Genomic DNA, 21,227 nt, shown 5'->3' on the forward strand with positions numbered 1-21,227 from the left:
ATCTTGCATCTAACTTGCCCACAAAAAGAGAACCAATCGAAGTGTGTTTTCTTTTTCAAAACATGTCATCATAAACAACTTCATGAAATCAATACATCACCACCATAACATACAAAAATATGACCATCCAGCTCATGTTCTTCCAAGCCATAAAAACAGACCCAAAAAAATGGCAACCGGCTGATTATAATGAACAAGACAAGATGGGAGAAAACAAGAGAATCAATACAAGTATAAACTCGAACAGAACCTAATGATTAAAAAGCTCTCCAACTGTCGGAACTTTTCTTCGGACTCTGGCTCTCTGATGAGACTTTAAATGGACCAGAGGTACCAAATGGATCTGCATCATCAAAAGAGAAGGCGCCGTGGCCAAAATCTTTGGAGCTGCCAATGGAGTCAAACCTGGCGTGCCTCTGGCTACTCTGGCCGTAGTCCATGCTGCTACTAATAGAATCAAACCTTGAAAACTTATCTTGATTATGGCCAAAATCACGAGAACTGCTCATTGAATCGAACCTAGAGAACTTCTCTTGATTATGGCCAAAATCACGTGAACTGCTTATTGAATCGAACCTAGAGAACTTCTCACGTTGTGGAGAAAAACTGCCATCCTGCATGCTGAAAGAATCAAACCTGGAGGAATTGTCAAAGAAGTGTTCTCCCACATCGCTATAGCGTGGGGAAGAGTTTCCGAATCTAGAGAGGGGAGTGGGAGGTACAGAATCCTCAAAAAATGGGCTTTTTCTCTGAAAGAAGCTATCTGGGGATCCTGTTTTGACGGAACTAGTATCAAAATCACTGGCTCCAAAGAAATCTCTGTGCTTTTCAGAGTCTGGCTCCTGTGTAATGGCATCAAATAAAAAGAAAGAAATAAGTGTTCAAGGCATGGATGAAATCACGTATGCAATCAACTTGACACTAGAATTGGAGAGAGCATCATGATTCACGGGCAACTATGATTTCAAATTCAGCAATCACACAATTTCGTGTAGAATTAGCAACCCACAAACTCGGCAGTTTAAAAAGCATTCGCATAATGACTCTTCTCCATGAAATCTAGATCAGTACGTTTCCCATTGTAAATTTCTGAAAGTAAAACCGGTAAATCCCTTCATGACAAGTTGGAGGAAAGTACAAAGAACACTTCGAAAATTGTTTCCTTTGATTTCTCAATGACTGTCTAACCAAGCAACTATTGATGGAAGTTCATCCACCAGGATTAACATCTAAAATTCTACGGCAACAAAATTTTTCGGATGGCTGTCTATTCTAAGATCCCATCATCTCAGAAATTACCACCCAGGGGTCAGGATGCAGAACGGATCCTAATAACAAGTCTAACAGGGCTATAACTCGGTGCCCTCAGCATCCTGATTTTGGAAGGGGCAGGCCCATGGGCATATATCCCTACCACAATTTACTTCTTAAAATGAAAATATTGAACTACTTCTAAGTCATACCATGTACCACATCATTGATATTACTAAAATGAAATATAAGGGGCATGCATGCAAATTCCCAAAGAACAGATGGGAACATCAAAAGACCAAGAGCATGTTCGTGAATTAATTTTATGATAGCATCTGTTTTCACTTGAACATTCCAGCTTCAACAGGCTTTTTTGCAAATGAAATAAAATTTGCTATTTATCCTTCTTACACGCTTACATAAAACATTTTTATAAAAAGTTGAATGATGTTTTGAGTGTTTGATCACGTTAATTAATGAAATATTTAATATATGACATCAACTATGGACAAAAACAAAAACACTAGATCCACGGTACTTTCAAAAGCAACGGTAAATAATAATAATAATAATGACTATACTCAAGATCTTTTCTTTTTAAAAAATAGTTTCCGATGGTAAACCAAATAGTCCCATTAAAAAGAAAATAATAAACCCAAACAGATCTCTACATCTATCAAACCCAGCAAAGCAACATAAAATATCTAATTGTCAGGCTTACCTTGGTATTAACTGGCTTTATTCCCCAAACTGAGTCCACATCGTCATTATTGTCAAAGGTGCCCCAAGTGGACTCATTGAAACTTCTGTGCCAGAAATAAACATAGAACCATAACATAAAAATGATGAATGTATGAAAGAGCTGCATGAAGGAAAAAGTATAAAATTATTAATCCATTATTACCTATACGCCTCCGGACTTTTTTCATAACCAGCATCTGAAAATTCATGAGAAGGGCTTTCTAGAGATGTCTTAGCAGCTGGACTGCCATATGGACTTCTTGCTGACTCATCTTCACTGTGGCTATACACAGATTCACTCTCAAGGCCACGATTGTTGGTACTCAAGTAGTTCCCCGTTTTGCCATTGGCATTTGACGATGAATCAGGAGTTGAGTTATAATCTGCTAGATCCTTTTCACTGTCTGACATTTTTGGTTTTGAGGCAGTAACACCTTTTGGATCGAGATTGAGATCATTGGAAAATCCTGAAAGGTATATTAATTAACTGATATCAACAAAAGATATAAGGTATTTCCATCAAATTACCAGCCGAAGTATGCTGATAATGAATTGAGACCAAGAAGTGCAACATTGTTAGTGCAGAGAAGCAAATAACTTGTCAAGAACCACTTTCATACCTTCATCTTCAAATTTATCCCACTCTTCATCCCAAGTAGCTGCATCATCTGGAATTCCAGGTTGCCAACCTATCAAATCCATGATGAAAAATGTCATTAATAGAAACCAAGATACATCAAGTCACTTAGAACGCGTGATGGATCATATGATGCCAGAAATGATGTTCAGTCGGTACAGGAACAAATTACCAAACATTTCCTAGACACTTTTTTAAAATAAAAAATGCAGAGAAGAACCTTGAAAGGAAATGGGATGACTAAAAGAAATCTTTTGAAAGCAGATCCTAAGGGAATCTAGACAGAAGAAGCAAAAGTATAAATCTCAGGCTAATGCGAGACTAATACCTACTGGAAGCTCGATTATAGCTGCCGACTTAACATCAAATCCATGTTTCTTACAACGTTCAGTTAAAGCCTTTATGAGCTCCTCAATATCAGATTGTATTCTATCAGCTCGGACCTGAAGAAGCAGAAAAGCATAAGTATCAGACAACTACAAAGAATGGTCGTTAGCAAATTGATGCACGAAACCATCTAGCAAAGTCAGACCTGAAGAATACCATCAGCACTTCCTCCTTGTTCCATTTTAATAATTGCTTGATGCAACTCTGTCTTCCTTTCCTGGAAGAATGACAAATAATAAGGGAATGTAAGATCGCTAATGAGAAAACGAGACTCAAATGCGGCTAAGGAAAAAATTTGTTTATTGAAGGATGAGCATTGGTCTTGTGGTGTAAAACTATCATCTTCATCTGCATGCATCTTTTTCTGGTTATCGAGCAATAGAAATTTTTCTGATTTTCTTTCATCAATAAGATGCACATGCACTCAATAAACTCTTCCTAAAAAAAGATGTATTTAGTAATCTCTAATTTTATGGGTTTTTTGTGTGTTTAATTAAGTTCGGCTAGCATGCCTATAAATGAATAATATTGATTGATTGATTGAATGTGTTAAACCTTTGCATTATGGGGAGGAACTCACATATAAATTAACATAGACAATCATATATGAAATAATATAAGGTAGATAAATATCCCTATATCAAGAATTGATATAAAGGAACTTGAAAAAAAAAATAATAAATTGTCATTTGACATGTTCTATTAGTTGTTCACTTAAAGAATAAGAAGAGTTTAAAAGAGAACTGTAATATACTTTTAAATAGGACAAACAGTGGTTTGTGAATATGGTAGAAGATCCACTGAAATTATTAAATTAGCTAGCAAAAAATTCAAGTGGTACTTTCCGCTATTTTTCAAACATATTAGTGTGTATAAATTTGTATTTGTGATGAATGCTTAAGCCACATGCAATTTCCACCTAGTATATTAAGGAAAAGAAAAAGCAAAATTTGTATTCTCAAATGTTATCAGAAGGGTTTGGATGATCACATAAGACTAATGAATCAAGACAAACAAACTTTCCAATTAACCGCTGAACATTGACAGCCGCCAACCATGATAAGATCAACCAGCCAGCTCTAGTAGATGCAATAAAAGGGTTGAAGAACATGCATGAAAAACTCAAGTACAAAATCAAAGCACAGTTTCAAGAGGTGTATTTTTACTTGAACATCACGATATTTCGCCTCTTCAATGGTTAACTTAGATGCTATTTCAGCCACTTGCTTGTACTTCTCTTCATATTTTTTTCCCAAAGATTCTGCCTGCAATATAAAAGCCATAAATCAGTACAAAGAACACTCAAATATAGCGGACCTAGAAAAGAAGAATAGAAAATACCTCACGCTTGTCAGCAGATGCCCTTTCTGTGATCTCATTTAATCTATTATCACATCTGCTTTTGTGTAGAACCTGAAAAGAAGAATACAATGGTTAGATGTAAAATTAAACTAATTACACAAGCAAGAGAAAATAGCCAGGAAATATTTTTGAAAAAAGTTCAGGAAAACATCTACTAAAAATACCAAATTTAGCATTTAAGCTGAAGCCCCTTCATAAAAACTTCCACCCCTCCCCGGCCTATGGGTCAACCAAATAGTGGTATTGCGATACCTGTGCCTCGACTCCAAGTCTAACAAATACATTCTTTTTATCTAACGAATAATTGAGCTTTCATTGAGGAAAAAAATGATAGAATACACGGACATATAAAAGTAAAACCCACAGAAGGAAGAAATACAGGTATGTTAAATTCAAAGTTAAAACTTGAGCACCCTCAGTGTGAGTATGAGTCTCCATCTCTGAATCAAGCCCAAATTGGAAGGTAATAAAAATTATGTATTAATGGAATCCTAAGGTTCGTCCACCAAAGATCAAAACTCCAAAAGAGAAAGAAGTCCATAGTCTAGCAGAGCACGCTGCAAATCTGTCTTTGTTCAAGGGGTCAGATTCAAGTTGGAAGATGGTAGAGATACCTAAGTTCAAAAAGAACGATTGACTTCTTGACACTAATCAAAGAGACATCCAGGTGTTCTGGACTCCAGGAAGCAGTTGAATGGGCAACTTGTTTAGGAGTTGTCTTTTACCCTGGAGTTATTCTTAGTCTTTTATTTTTTGTAATTTGTGTTCTTTCGGTAACCTTGTTGTATGAAAGAACTATCTTTCTTCACTTAACAACTTGTCAATTCCTAGTTCAACTCCTCTTCTTGGCTTTCCTGATCTTTTCAAACCTTTTGAAATTTTGGTGGAGCTGTTTGATGCCAAGTGAACCACCCCAATTGAATTTTATAGTGAGAAACTAAGTGAAGCACATCAGAAATGGAGCGTTTATAAATAGGAAGTTTACTCCTTAGTTCATGCTTTGAAGTAATGGAAACACTATTTGCTTGGTAAAGAATTATTACATTCTCAAAAGAATATGTCATATGTATTCCAGTTGGATGCAATTACTAGAATGCTTTGACTTTGCTATCAAGCATACTCCAGGGATTACTAACAAAGTGGGATGTTCAATTTATAAGTTTTCTTAAAGTCTCTTAGAAAACACTTTGGCAGAAAGTCTTCTTACTACCACCACAAGCCATCCCCAAACTAGGCCAAACAAAGGTCACAACTGCACTCTTGGAAATCTTTTGTTTTGTTTTTGTTTTTGTTTTTTTTTTTTTTTAAAAAACAATTTCATTGATTGAATGAAAATCCAAAGGAGACAATGGATCAAAGGACCTCATTTAGAGGGTATACAAAAAATGTTTCCAATTAGCAATAAGAAAAGATAAGCTATGACTATGTGTAGTCAGTAAATCTTTACACCCAAAAAAAAAACAGATTGGATGCCAATATCAAGAATGTCCTTTGTCAATCGAGATTTTCCTTGGAAGATTCGAGAGTTCCTTTCATCCCAGATTTTCCATAAAACAGCACTGATAATACACAGCCATAGACGACCCTTAGAAGCTTTGAAAGGGTGATGACAGACAATCGAAAGAAGCCAGCTTTGAGTATCATTAGGGAGAGCCAGAGAGCAGCCAAAAGCCTCCATAACCTCGATCCGGATCTTGCTAATGAAAAGGCAATCAAGAAACACATGCTGTACAGATTCATTATTTTGGCAGAGGCAGCACCAAGAGGGAAAAAGGCTAATCCAAGGGCACCGTTTTTGGAGCCTATCCATAGTATTGAGGCAAGCATGGGTCACTTCCCATAGAAGGAATTTCACTTTCCTCGAGCAAGGGCAGTTTCAAATCGCCTTGTATAAAATTTCTGAAGAGGCAAGCGGGCTGGAAATGAGGTGAGTGTACAGAGATTTTGTGGTGAAGCCTTTAGGCTCAAGTTTCCAAGACCATACGTCATCACAATCAGTGTGGAGAAGATTAGGGACAGCGTATGTGGATTCGGCCCATTCAAAAATTTCGTCATCCTTGAGGAGTCTTCTAAAATTCATCCTCCAAGTGCATTGTTCGTAATTCCAAAGCTCCTTCACGGATGCCTTTTTGTTACCCGCCAAATGATAAAGCTTTGGAAAGACCTGTTTGAGGGGGATATCACCAAGCCAAAATATTGTGCCAGAATGAAGTTGATGTGCCATTACCAATGTTGTAACGAATGTTGCCATATATGAGGTCCTTTTGTTGAAGAATGTACTTCCAAGGACCGCGAGAAGATGATGGCCTTCCAATAGAAGCCTCTAAGTCAAAATGATGTGAGCCGTATCTGGCCTTGACCAAAATACGCCAAAGGGAATCCTTTTCACGGTGAAAATGCCATAGCCATTTGGCAAGGAGCGCTTTGCTGTGCTGATTGATGTAAATAATTCAGCCCCCCTTCATCCAATAGTTTCTTGAGGCAAGGATGATTTTTTGTCACTATGGCCAGACCATAAGAAATATCTGAAGGAACATTCAATGCCCTCAGTAATTTTTGTGGGAGCGCGGAAGAGGGAAAGGTAATAAATGGGTTGGTTTGCAAGAGTGGCATTGAGAAGGATCTGACGGCCACCTTTGGAGAGAGTTATCCTGCCAAGAGTTTAATTTGTTATCAACCTTTTCCAAGATTGGCTGCCAAAAGGAAGTGGAGGAAGGCTTACCATATAAGGGAAGACCCAGATAAGTAGCAGGCCACTGTCCTACTTTGTAGTTGTATTTTCCAGCAATAGAAATAACCCATGTATCGTCACAATTGATCCCCAAAAGTTCAGACTTGTGCCTATTAATATTCAGCCCCAAAGCTTCTTCGAATAGGCTGATAAGATTGACAAGATTATCAATCTTACTCTCATTGTAGGAGGAGAAGAGGAGAGTGTCGTTAGCAAAGAGAAGGGGGTGATGTTGTGGGTAGATCGAGGAACATGATAGCCACTAATGAGGCCGGTATCACTAGCCAAAGAGAGAATCGTACTAAGACTGTCCATAATAAGGATGAAGAGGAACGGGGAGAGAGGATCACCTTGACGAAGGCCTCGAGTGGCTTTGAATTTCCCTCTAGGTTTGTCATTAATGATGATGGACAAATTGGTGGAAGAGATGCAACCTCGAATCCAGAGTCGCCACTTATTACCAAAACCTCTGTGCTTCAAAATTTCGCCGAGATGATCCCAATCAACCTTGTCGAAGGCCTTTTCAATGTCAAGTTTGGTCGCCACTCCTTTGGCTTTACTAGTATGCCAATGTTCAATAATCTCATTTGCAATCAGAGAGGCATCTAAGATCTGTCTTCCTTTAACAAATGTAGATTGGTAGGCCATTATGGTAGAAGGGAGAACTTTCTTGAGACGGTTTGATAGAACACGGGCAATGATTTTATAAAGGCAGGTGGTTAAGCTGATAGGTTGATAATCCCCCACTTTCTTGGCATCGATCATCTTTGGAATAAGGCAAAAATATGTCTCGTTAACATTTCCGTTGATGATTTCATTCTTAAAAAAATCTTGGAACACGCTAAGTATATCGTTCTTAAGGATGTTCCATGATTTTTTAAAGAATTCTGCGGTGAAACCATCGGGCCCCGGCGATTTGTTAGTACCCAAAGCCTTAATAGCCAACCAAATTTCTGTCTCGGTAAAGGGATCTTCAAAGGAGGTGCTTTGCTCAATGTCAATAGGGTCCCAAGTCAAAGGATGTGGCAGAAATCTATTCCGAGGCAATTTGGTGAATAGTCATTTGTAGAAAGAGAAGAATTCTGCTTCAATTTCCTCATCTTGCAGCAAACAAACATTCTGTTCACTAATGATTTCAGCGATACAACTTTTTCTCTTCTTTGCAGCAGCAAACATGTGGAAGAGAGAAGTATTTTCATCACCACTCTTCAGCCAAATAGATTTGTATCTCTGTCTCCATTTGATTTCCTCATAAACATCGATAGACTGAATTTGGTCTTTAATCTCGAGTCTCCGGTTCACGAGGGATGCTGACAAAGGGCCAATTTCTGCGACAAGATCGATTTGGCAAAGCTCCCTTTGAAGAGCTTCACGCCTACCCTCTATAATTCCAAAAGTGGCAACACTCCAATCTTTAATTGCTTGTTTCAGCCCCTTCAATTTGTTGATGAAACCGTGCCCAGGGTGACCAATACAAGGGTGGTTTGTCCACCATTCAGTAACAAAAGGAAGGAAGCTTTTGTGATTGAGCCACATATTCTCGAAAGGGGAAGGGCCCCATTTTTGTTTACCAAGTGTCAAGAGGAGAGGGTGATGGTCGGAAGTTGGTCTGTCTATTCTTTTCAATGAAATATCTTGGAACTTATTGATGATGGAATCGGTAATGAGAAACCGGTTGATCCTTGTGTGTGTTGGAGAAGATCTAAAATCAGTCCAAGTGTATAGGCAGTTTATCATAGGCAAATCGATGAGCCCCCGACGGTTGATAAAGGCTTTGAAAGCTGCCATGTTACTATTGGGTGTGCATCTATTTGATATTTCATGAGGCCAGCGAATGAGGTTGAAATCACCCCCAATAATCCAATTTTCATTCTTTTTTACAAGACAGTAAAGATCATCGAGCTCAGTGATGAAGTATTCTTTGTTTTGTTCAACGGACAGACCATACACCCCTGTAATCCATAGATTGTAGCCGTCAGCAAAAGTGAAAAGGAGAGTTAGAGTGTAAGCACCTTTAGTGATGGAGGAGGCCGTGAAAGATAATGCATTCCACATAATAAGAATGCTACCGGAAGCTCCTATCGCATCTTGGGACGCCCATTCAATACCCCTGGATCTCCATAGTGATTTGATGAAGACAGCATCTATGTCCCGACATTTGGTTTCTTGAAGAATCACTACGGCAGGATTTAGTTTAGTGATCATGCGCTTTACTGTGACTCGTTTTGTCCACAAGTTGATGCCTTCGACATTCCATGAAAGAATCAACATTAAGTGGATCGTGACCCCTCCTGAAGCATGGATTTAGCTTTCTTTTCGTATGTGATTTAGCATTCCAAATTTCTAACCTCCCGAAGCCCCTTCTTTTGTTTGTTGGTGAGCTTGTTTTTATTCTTCTTCTTCGGGATGGACATGATGCAAAGTCCACATTCTTCAAACCATGGTGCCAAAGCAGTCAAATGGGCTGAAGGGTTCGTGGAGGGAAAGTTTGGGCGGAAGAGTTAGGAGTAGTAATTAGGCCATGGGTTTTCCTCACTAGGGGGTGAACCCAGTTCACAATGAAGAGGGCTAGAAAGGAAACAATCAGAATCGTATTCGGAATGTACGGGAATGATAGTTATGGAATGTTTAGTGCCAGCCGTGAAAGGGGAGGGTTTTTTGGAGTTGTGTACAGGACTTCGAGAAGGATTGGGGGCAACGGCTTCCATGAGAGGTGGTCTGCAGACGGGCTTTGTGCCAAGGACGAGGAAAGTTTGTGAGCTATGAATGGCGACGGCAACTTTATTCGGAGAGTCGGAAATTTGTGATGGTTCGAGGAAGGAAGAAAGAGTCGGGGAAGAGGTGTTATCATGGGAGGGAACAGGAGGGAGAAGGGTATGATGGGCTTGTTGAAGAGGCAGGGGTGTGGGTTTAAGGTTTGGGCCATGGCTATTCGGTGGGGATGGGTGTGGGCCAAAATCCACAAATGGACTGGGTGGAGAACAGGAGGGAGGAAGGGTAGGTTCGTTTGGGTTTTCATCGGTGGGTGATGTTTGGCCCACAGGAAGGCTTGATGCGTTAAAAGGAAAAGAGTTGGGCTCTGTTGTGCTATTATTTAAAGGTGGATCTGTTGGGCCTAGAGGAGTTATGATGGCGGAAAAGCTAGGCCCATCAATTGATGTAGAAGAAAACGACAAACCATGCTATGTAGATGAGGTTCAAACAAGGCCTATTGTCTTCAATGGAGCAGCATCTAGGACTGCTCTGGCAATTGGGCAGGGTACAATCTTGTCATCGTTGACTGTGTTGGAGTAGTTCGCCGGCAGGATTGCTCCGTGCACCTCATTAGAGTAACAGATGTGGTTTTCTGCAACAAAGTAAGGGTCGATCTAGACGACCAGGGGAGTATTAGATGAGGAAAGGAGCCAAACCCCAGCTGGGATAAAACCTTGGTGATTTGCCGGGACTTCGATCGATGCATCCATGAGGTCCAATTTCGAGAGGGTCTTCTTTGCAGTCTCAACAAAACCCCCACATTGGTCACCAATGATCCTTAGGGTATCTTTGTCCCATCTATGTAACGGAAAGTTTTTCATTTTTATCCATCCACCGTAAGATGGAACAACCGGATTCTGGTAGGCTGTGTCAGGGGTTCCACCAATCAAATTTCAGTGAGAATTTCCCCACCTTGTACCAACTTTTGAAATTGCAGAGGATTTTCGCTTGGTCCATGCCTTCGCATCTAAGGATAGCTTGATCCGCTAAGAATGGGTTAACAGCACAGAAGTGGCCGATGTGTTGTTGAAGAGCTTTGTTGATACGGTACCAATCGTCGTGAAAAGATTTTCTATAGACAACAATGGAAGTGTCGAGGTTGGTCTCTGCCGGCAGGTAAAGGGTAGTCTTTGAAGGCTTTGTAGTCTCGATGGTTAGTGGTTTATCTTTGCCAAGGATGGCTCTGTAAGATGGGGGGGATCCTTTTTCGTATGGACGGCAAGTGGATGATGTTGAGTTGACTTTGATGAGTTATTGGTGGCCGGTGAGGTAGGTGAAAAAGTAATGAGGAGAGATATAAGAAGCCTTTCCATCCTTTTCTATCTTTTCCAAAGGGTATTAATAGCTTATTAAGCCCTCCATTGTTCTCTAGTTTGGCAACTTCTGCAATGATCCCTCGTCGATTCTGTGTCTTTTCTACCTAGATGGTAAATCCTTCCATGCGTGTTTCCTTGAAAAATCTCTGATTCAAGGGTGCATAGTTGAGTTCCTTGAAACGGTCTGTGAGCCATTTGACACAGGGATGTGTGATGGAGATGAAAAATGATTTATTGCAGTTGAATTCTGTGATTTTCATTTGTGTACCATCGAAACGAGGAGCAAGTTCAATGGAGAAAGCTTTCTTTTCGATAAAAAAAGACTGTGATAGGGTCTTCGACATCTTTGCAAGGTTGTCAGAGAACTCATGTCCGACGAGGGAGGGTGAAGGAAGGGTTGGGTGGGAGTGGAGAGAGAACGACATCCTTTTTGCACTTAAAAATAGTAATAATAATAATATCTTTTGTGTTATCTTGGTGGTGACAAACCTCACCAGTGGGCAGCTTTCTTGCTCAAGCATAATTTTCTTTTAACCATATGATTAATCATTCCAAGGGGAAGTCACCTTTTGAAATAGTTTACACTCGTTTTCATTGTTTAACTGTTGACCTTGCTAACTTCTTTTCCTTTTTTTTTAAAATAAACGAAATACACGACTTTCATTGAGAAAAGAATAAAAGAATACACAGGATTTTTAAAAATAAATTTTTTTAAAAAAATGGAGCCAGCCAGCCACAAGAAGGGGCTTCAATCAAGTCAAATAAGACTAAGACCTAAAACAAGTAATTACATAAAGGCCTAGAGAGAGACAGAATCTAACAAAAGACCAAGCATCTCTATTGGAGCTCTTCCTCCCATGAAGATTCTATTATTTCTCTCGCCCCAAAGACCTTGCTAACTTGCCTTCTTCAAATGATCTGAGGGGGAAAGTGAAGCTTATGGCCAAAGTTCAAGAGTTACATCAAGAGGTTTATCGCTATATTGAGAAGTCAACTATTCTTATAAAACTCGAGCAAATGCTCCTAGGCGTTCTTAGGAATTTCAAGTTGGTGATCTTGTAATGGTCCCGTTGAAAAAATATTATTCACCATCCAACGTCCACTCCAAGCTAACCAATAAGAAGATTGGTCCTTTTCCTGTGTTGGAAGATTCATCCCCAATGCTTAGAGAGTTGATCTTTCTTCCATGCACATTAGCACCACTTTCAATGTCTCAGATATCTTCCCTAATGCTCCTGATGAGTTTGTCTTGGCATCCTAAAACTTGAAATATGGAACAATTTGATGTAGGGGTTGCTTCCGGTAATGTCTTTTATCCTGGGTTATTCTTAGTCTTATATTTCATTGTAATTTGTGTTCTTTCTGTAAGCAAACTGGTATTTGGTTAGCTTGGTTGAGTTGGTTGGTTTACTGTGGGGTTAAACCTAGTTGTTTTACTTCTATGAATTGGCCCCTTTGGCAACTGTATTCGAACTGACATTTCTTTGAATAAAATATTGGAGTATTTTTTATACATCACAACTCTTAAAGATATTTTGATAGGTTTAAACGCGCAAAACTTGAGCTTGTAATAAAACACGGAGATTTTCTTGTAAATCAATATTTGTTTCCCTCGTGAGTAATGTGGAGATTATTCTCCAATCCCAGGTCCATTACTAAATTTTTAAGGAGTTTGAAACTGACCAAAAAAGTGAAAGGTTTCATCTAGATAGTATCAGAGTATATGTCAGAATGAAAGCACTTGTGACAATCAGAAAAATGCACCCTAATGCAACCCTCCAAACCGACCTACTTTATGTAAAGATTGGATAGAAGATTAGAACCATCTCCTCTTTCATTGTCCTTTCTACCATTACTTGGTAGAGTGATTTTTACTTCAAATGTCTGCGGTGCTGCCTCCCTAGCATCGTTGACATCTTGCTTCATTGGTTTGCAAATCAGAAATTCAATGTCAAAGCCAGAGTTTTGTGGATCAGCTGTCTGTTGGCTATTTTTTGGCAGATTTAGTGTGGAAGAAACAGGATTTTTAAATGTATGTAGTGTAGCGATGGATAAACAGTCAGACAGTATTTTCTTCTTATAAAAATAATAATTAAAAACAAACAAACTTGGCCACTGGCATACTCTGGATAAGAACTATTTGTAATTGTTTTAAGTATTCGCACTTCGTTTCTAGTTGAGTTGGTTGAACGTCTTGTCCTCCCCACTTTTTCGTATTATCCTCCCTTTTTAATGCAATTTTATTTTCCAAAAACAGAAAACTAAGCAGTAAAATCATTTTCATTCTCCAACTATTATGGTTGAAAAGGAGTCATTCCTAAACTATTTCCATTGATGAATAAAATGACGTTATAACAATCATACAAGTCAGCAGCTCGCATGACAGTGGGTTGATAAGGTAAGAGGCTGAAAAAAGGTTCCTGAAATGCAATTTAACTCAGTTCTGGCAAAGAAAAATGTCAACATGCCCAACAAAATTTCCATTGTTCCAAATATGGGAATGCCATGTGGATTGAGTGGTTCATGATTAAGTGGCTGTAGTCAGTCATAGATTGGTGGCGGTGCTTAGAAAGGGAGTATTTAATATTTATCAAGCCAAATTTAATCAGGAACTTACACCTTTTAAATTTAAGTGATCAGATCTAGACGTGAACTCATACAGAGACAATGACTACTATACGATTATACCTATTTTAGCATGAGTAACCAATATTGAAACACAATAAAAAGGAAAAAAATGTGTGTAGCTTGTAGAATTAACTTAGATTTGGAATTGCATATTGCACACATACTATTAAGAAACTGAAAGCAAAGAGCAGTAAAGAGTACTTACAAGTTCCTGCATCATTGTGCGATAATATTCAATCTTTTCTTTTGAATCCAAAATAACATTTGCAGTCTCTCCAACCTATCAAGGACAAAACAAGAAGCATTAGAGAGAATAATACTACAAAGCAGGTGAAAATATGTCAACCCTGAATTCATGAGGAAAACGAGAAAAGGAAGTATATACTTAACATGATATAAGGGGAAAATTTAGAATTCCGCATTCCCAATAAGAAGATGCTAGGTCCTCTCTTTTTGTTTTCATTTTTTTAAAATAATAATAATAATATTTAAAAAAAATTAAATTAAATATGGGCTATTTTCAAATATAGGAAAATGAACCAAAATATTTACAAATAATAGCAAAATATCACAGTCTATCTGTGATAGACAGCGATAGATTACTATCTATGTCGTCTATCACTGTCTATCGCGGTCTATCACAGATAGACTGTAATATTTTGCTATTAGTTGTAAATATTTGTAATCATTAGAACATGCCTTTTTCTCAGATGCTATAGCATCTTGAGCATTTAAGTTAACCGAATTCTGTTGGCCCTTCTCAGACTGGTCCAGAAATGAATCGTCCAACACTGGAGCCCTTGATTTCTGATCATTGGATAGTTTAGCACCATCTGCCTTCGAAGCAGGTACATTTGTTGGGGGTCTCAATCCTGCAGTCGGTGCCATTGACCGAGCAGTGACCTGAGGTTGCTGCTGTCCAAATCCTAATTTCAACGAGTTAGAGCAAAAGGCAAAAGAAAAAAAAGAGAGAGAAATAAGAGGGCAAAAGAAAATAAGTACAATTGACAACTTTGGTAAGTACCAGGACGAGGACCCCAAGTTGCATTTGAATGGACAATGTTAGATTGTCCTGTCATGGACAACAGAGTCTCATCAAACATAACATTATTTGGAAGCACAGCTGGAAGAGGTCGTCCTTCCCTGTAACGTTCCATTAGATATAAAGCAAAACAAAACTCTCTGAGAGAAAGCATGCTGTCATTGTCTTGATCAGATAAGTCCCACACCTGCTTCAAGATCTCTGAGAGAATATGAAACATAGCTTGAGTATGTATAATAAATTAAAAGAATATCCACAAAAGCAACTTTACAAGAGCTTCAGTGAAACAAGGGGGAAAAAAGGGGCATGGGCATAACTTCCTAGGGATTACAGAAAAGTATATGTCAATTTCTTAAACTAAAACTATCTTCCTGGCATTACGTTAGAAAGCAAATATGTTCCCAAACACTCAAATTATGTCTAACTGCAAAAGGAGTTGCCAATATTAGAAAAAGAAGGGAGAAGGAAAAGAAAAAAAAAAAACAAACATTTTTGTATATCAAGGTGAAAACAACCATAACCTTTATATGTTCATTTCCTCCTTTTTCCGTGTAATACCAAAATAGAAGAGAGAGGAAACCTCCCTAACTAGAAGTTATTAAAACTCTGGAATTGACCTAAGTAACAAAAGAGAAACAATTGCAAAAACTATAAGAACATGCAGGCTAACTCTGGAATTTGACACAAGGAGAAGGTTTCTTTCAAAAGTTTTTTGTGGAATAGAGAAGGTATCCTCAAAAGTTTGTTTAACCCCCGCTAGGTTTGTTTAACTCTCTCTAATGTTTCTTGTTTCATTGACTTCATGAATTAAGAGAAATTTTAGATACAAAATCTAAACCTCCCTTTGAGGAGTTCAGAAAAACCCATAAAATGGAGTTAATTATAAAGTGATTGTAGCTGCAAAAAAAGTTAGAGAAAGAACAGCAATAAGAACAAATACTTACACACCGTAAGAGAAAATCAACTCCCCAATCCCATTCCTATTCATTGAATATCCTTCAGTTCTGTGACCCATAGAAATTCTCCGACCATATTTTTGGGTATTCTATCCAAAGAATTAAACTTATTATGGAGAAAGTCCAAAAAGAGAAAATAACTCTTTGGGATCTTCCACTTCCAAATAAACTTTGAAATTCCTTTTTGAAAGAGCTTGCAATCGATTGATCATGCAGTTGAACATAGACTTACCAATGCTCCAAAACTAGAACCCTCCCTATCCATAGTCTAATGATCATCAATTGAGGGAAGTAAATGAGCTCATTCTTCAATTCCTCATCAGATTAAGGTTTCTCCTATGGCCTAAGTTCCAAATGGCAAGATTCTCATCCTATACCTCCATGGTCTTCATTTTGAAGCTGGGGATCCGAAACTTAATCTTCAATGTAATGTCGTGTTTCAAAGCTAGTGACATGTAACTTGATGAGCTCTTTAGAGTGCAACTCCATTTAAAAACTAGTAATTGTCCAGATATGACCTGAATTCTGACAAAAAGAAGGCAAGCTCCAATATAGACTGAGTTACCTACCCATTGTTCTGACAAATGGAATGCCGGACAGTTGTGTTACCTAGGATGGAGAAAAATGGGTCGGCTTAAAGGCTATCCACAATGATTTCCCGACAAGCATATGAAAGTGATATAACAATACTCAAGCTTCAAACTACGTGTTCCTTACATGGTCTAAAAATGAACGAAATAAAAATTTTAAAATAAAGAATCTCAAAGGATTAATAATGAAGAAAGAACAAATTCCTCCCCCCCCCCCCCCCCCCCCGGAAAAAAAAAATTATCACAAAACCACACTAAATTGATCGCTACATGAAAGTGAGTAGCTTGCGATTCACGGTATAGATTTAAATTTTTTAATTTTTTAATTTTTAAATAAAAGAATTAAGGAAGTATATACCTCTAGGTAACCTCCAACTTAAAAATAGATTCCGTGCCTGCTCACCGGTAATTCTACCATCTCTGTCAGTGTCTACTTCCATAAAAACTTTTGTGTACTTCTGAACATCAGTTGGTTTCATCTTTGGCCAAGTAAACTGTGCATTTTCAGAAGTAGAGTTCCTGGCTCCAGTTGTGATCCCAGAGGATACAAGTGGCGATGGACCTGTTGCTCGAACATCCTTGTTAGGTTCCAGTGATGACTGAGATAGCTGAAACTGTGAACCAGCTAATGGTCTTGAAATAAATGCACTCTGCAATGACTCCATTGAGTTGGGCTTACTTAAAGGTTGGGATACACTGGAGACTGGAACAATCGCTGCCGGACCAATACTATTATTAGCTGCATTGGTGAGTCCAGAAGATTCCGGTCTAGGAGGAGATGGAGTAACAGAAAACATGTCAGCCCCAAATGCTGGCTTAGAAGCAAATCCATTACCAGTAACAGCTGGTGCTCTATCATTAGGCATAGGCTGTGAAGTCATCAAAGCTGGTGATAACGACGTAGCTGGGGAAGGCACGGAAGGGCTAACTCCTCTAGGCCCAGCAGCAGGGCCGCTGCCTGGCCTTCCACTGAGCCAATCATTTGGGTTTGAAAGATTTGAACCCAGTACATTTCCTCCTCCAGAGGGTTCAGAAGCAATAACCATTTGCGTATTGGAAGCAACACCACCAGGTAGACCACCAAGTGTGGCTTGAGGTAACCTCATTGAAGGGTTTGGCTGGGCTGAAACATACTGCTGATTCACACCCACATTTGGAACCCCTTGTCCTCTAAAGCCAAAACTTTGAGATCCCGTTGGTGCAGGTCTACTCATCTGTGGAGGAGATGCAGCAGGCACTGAAGTTGATTGAGGGGCAGATATAGCCTGTAGATCAATCTTTGGTGGGGGGATTTTCGCTGCAGCAGGACCATATAGTGCTGCCTTTACAATCTCAGGTGTTAGCTCTCGCTTGCTTTGAGCAACAGTCACGAGTCTGAGAGCATTATAAAATTCCGGTCGACCAAGGAAACCTGTTTTTCTCTGATCAGCATGCATCCATATCTGCAAGTAAAGAAGATAACGTTGATTGGCAAAACCATTTACAGAATGACAGATTTGTAAGCATGTTAGCATTTCTTATTAAATGGTGCCAGTAGATAATGAATACAATTAGAGGCTTCATCTTTTTTACAGTTAGATATTTAGTAGGGGAGTATCAAGTAAAAGGACAAGCCTCTTAACATAATAGCTTCAACACATTACAGACAATATGCACCAGTGACTTAAATAAAATACCGACGCAAGATTGTTAAAGCTTCTATTGTACAACCAGACTAAAGCAGCATCCGTTGACCATATCAGGAAAATGAAGTGCACGAAGATTGTCAATTCAATCTCGTGCGGAAGCTATAGATTACAACCACAAGGTCTGACGGCGGAATGCGTGACAAATTATATCTAAATATTACATTTCAATGGGTAAAAAGATTCATAAAAAGAAAAAACTCAACAAAAAACTCTAGGTAGGAAATTAAACACCAGAACTTTCCTAAAAGATACTGGTAACCACCTATTTCACAAACCCTTCCACAAGGCGCAGGCACCTCAATTTTTGATACCGAGAAACAAAGTAATGAAGTGAAAAACGAGCAATTTATGGATTTCGAATTCGCAACCTAATCCAAGTACATGGACGCCATTGATCTAAGATAAATAACCCGTGAGAAATCCGAATAAGAGAATACGCAAGAGGGAGTATAGAGCAAAGAACGGAACCTGCGCAAGAACATTTTTAGGCAAATTGGAGCCCTGAAAGAAAGCGACAGCTTCAGCTCCACTAATTCTTCCATCACCATCCAAATCGGCTCTCCTAAAGAATGCATCGAACTGATCCATATTAGTCCCCTCCTGGATTGGATCCCGCTGGTAGCACACACAAAAACACAGTAGATCAAACTTCCTTCAGAAAATCCTCGTAGGCAGTTATGAAACAATGATCCCAGTGGAGAATTGACAATTGAAACATAGCAGTAAGAAGGAGCGCAGGGAAATGATGAGATGCTAGGTCTGTGGAGAAATTGTAGTGCTAGTTGAGGGATGAGCTGCGGTCTGAAGCGCGGGATCGAGCGATGGTGGAAAAGTGAGAGATGACAAGAAGCCGATTGCCAATATACCGAACAAGAAAGGAAAGGAATCAAAAATGAAGGAAAATTCAGGTAACCAGAACCATTTCTACAGACCAAATTCCCCTCTCGATCTCGCTGGCTTAGTAACCGGAAATAACATATTTAATTCCTTTATTTTTTATGGAATGGAAAAGAAAAACCACATTTCATTAAAAATGAGAGAATTAGTGTATGACATATTTCATTATGGTTATAGGTAAGTTTGAATCTTACTCCAATATTTCCTTTTGCTTGTGTGAGAATTGGTATATGACATATTTCTTCTTTTAATCAATATTTTAATATGTGTTTTTTTAATTATTACAATGTCAGTTATCATTGAAATAAGTTTTATATTTATTATTTTATTTTTTAAAAAAAAGCTTTATGTTCATTTGAAAGATCTAGTCTCTTATAAGCTATGCTCTAATATATATACACATATATTAACCATCTTTTCCAATAGCTAAACTTTTATGAAAATGATATTTTAAAAAAAAAATTATGAAAATATGAGTTTAACTCTAACTATTAATTTGCTTACATATCATTTATCAAAGTTATTTTAATGATTTCTATTAGGATCGATATCACTACATTCTTGTTTTTAGTTTGCCACCATTCTCAAGTATGTTGGACAATTATAAAAAAAAATCTTTTTCTCAAAATTTGTACAGAGATAAATTTGGAAATTAAAACCACAAAGTAATACAGAAATTCAGAAAGTAGAAAAGAAAACAAAAAGGATTCACTCATTTGTTGCTTTTCCCTTTTTTTTCAAAGGATTAAAAAAATCACTTGTGTTATATAAATTATAACATTGTTAATGGATAATATTATGGTTTACTTTTCATGTCAACCTTTGTAATTCACGTGTCCATACACTTGATATAAGATCTTCAGCAGAAGAACAAGTTGAGGCAGATTATTCGAAACTCGAATTGATTTTTGTGCAACAATTTACAAGAAAATTAAGAGGGTGTTTAACTCATTAACATGTGATGAGTTGAGTTGGTATAATATACTAACTCTAACTCAATGTTTGATTCACCAACTTTAAATGTTGGTGGAGTTTAGTTGGTGCAATTTACCAACACACCCCAATTCTCCCTTCTTCCAATATTTTTAATGGCTCCGACAACCACCTTCGATGACAACTTCGATAACCAAATTTGGTCTCCACACAACCTTTGCACGACCAACTTCGGTAACCAATTCCAAGCTCCGGTAACCACCTCCGATGAAAACTCTAGTGACCCAACTTCAACGACCACCTTCGTGCAGACCAATTTCTGGGTCCGACAACCATCTTCGATAACAAACTCTGATGACCAACTCTGATAACCACCTTATAGACTCCAAAAACCACCTCCGACTACAAACTCCGACGAAAATCACCTTCGATGACCGCCTTCAAGCGAGCAACTCCGACGACCAACTTCGATAACCACCTCCGACGACAAACTCCGACAACCAACTCTAATATCATCTTCATGCAACCAACTTCAGACTCCGACAACCACCTCCGACTACAAACTCCGACGAAAATCATCTTCCATGATCAACTTCAACGACCAACTTCGCTTGATCAACTCTAGGCTTCAAAAACCAGCTCCAACCACATAATTTTGATGACTAACTTCAATACCACTCTCATGCGACCAACTTCAAGCTCCAACAACCCCCTTCGATTATAAACTCTAGCGAAAATCATCTTCGATAATTAACTTCAACAACCACTTTCGACTATTATAAGACTGATGGCTGTTAAACTGTGTGGTAGGATTGTTGATTATATAAATAATAGTATTTTTTCTATATCATGTGCAATATTTATATGTAAAAAATTGTAAAATATATTTTTTATTTAATTGAATTCACATATCAAATAAATTTTAAGAATATTTAGACGAAAAAGCACGTATATACTTGAGAAGTATGTAACATAATTAAAAAAAAAAAAAAAAAAAAAAAAAAAAAAAAAAAAAAAAACCATAAAATGAAGATTTTTTTCTGGAACATTTTCTAGCAAAAATTGGTGAAAATGGAGATTTGTTCTATGATGATCCTCTAAATTTGGAGAAATTGAAAGTGGAATTATTGAAGAAATGTGGTAACATTTCATTGGTTGTTAAGATGATGAAAGAGATTCAATTAAAATAAATTAAAAATACAGAGCAACAAAAGGAGAAAAAGAAGAAGATGAATGAAATTCATGGAGAAAAATTAGGAATAAAGAGTTTTGATTTCTCTTTGGTTTTTCATTTTATTTAACCATATTTCCTTG

At 38.0% G+C, this 21,227-nt stretch overlaps 1 protein-coding gene across 2 annotated transcripts; it reads right to left on the minus strand.

Annotated features, from left to right (window-relative positions):
- Positions 1-27: 27 nt before the first annotated feature.
- LOC120086538 (actin cytoskeleton-regulatory complex protein pan1) lies at positions 28-19,080 on the minus strand. Of its 2 annotated transcripts, none has more exons than XM_039043238.1 (13): positions 18,552-19,080; positions 16,754-17,837; positions 14,832-15,050; positions 14,507-14,733; positions 14,013-14,087; positions 4,358-4,429; positions 4,183-4,281; positions 3,162-3,233; positions 2,958-3,072; positions 2,613-2,681; positions 2,156-2,459; positions 1,973-2,054; positions 28-842 (listed from the first exon to the last, which is right to left on the minus strand). In XM_039043238.1, exons 1-13 carry the CDS (start codon positions 18,669-18,671, stop codon positions 258-260), a joined length of 3,123 nt encoding a protein of 1,040 aa, XP_038899166.1. In that variant the 5' UTR covers positions 18,672-19,080; the 3' UTR covers positions 28-257. The 2 variants fall into 2 exon arrangements, with proteins under 2 accessions (XP_038899166.1, XP_038899165.1); XM_039043237.1 differs by having other exon boundaries at positions 1,973-2,057; positions 18,552-19,079.
- Positions 19,081-21,227: the final 2,147 nt, after the last annotated feature.

The sequence above is a fragment of the Benincasa hispida genome, chromosome 9 (genome assembly GCF_009727055.1).
Source record: "Benincasa hispida cultivar B227 chromosome 9, ASM972705v1, whole genome shotgun sequence".
NCBI classification, from domain to species: Eukaryota; Viridiplantae; Streptophyta; class Magnoliopsida; order Cucurbitales; family Cucurbitaceae; genus Benincasa; species Benincasa hispida.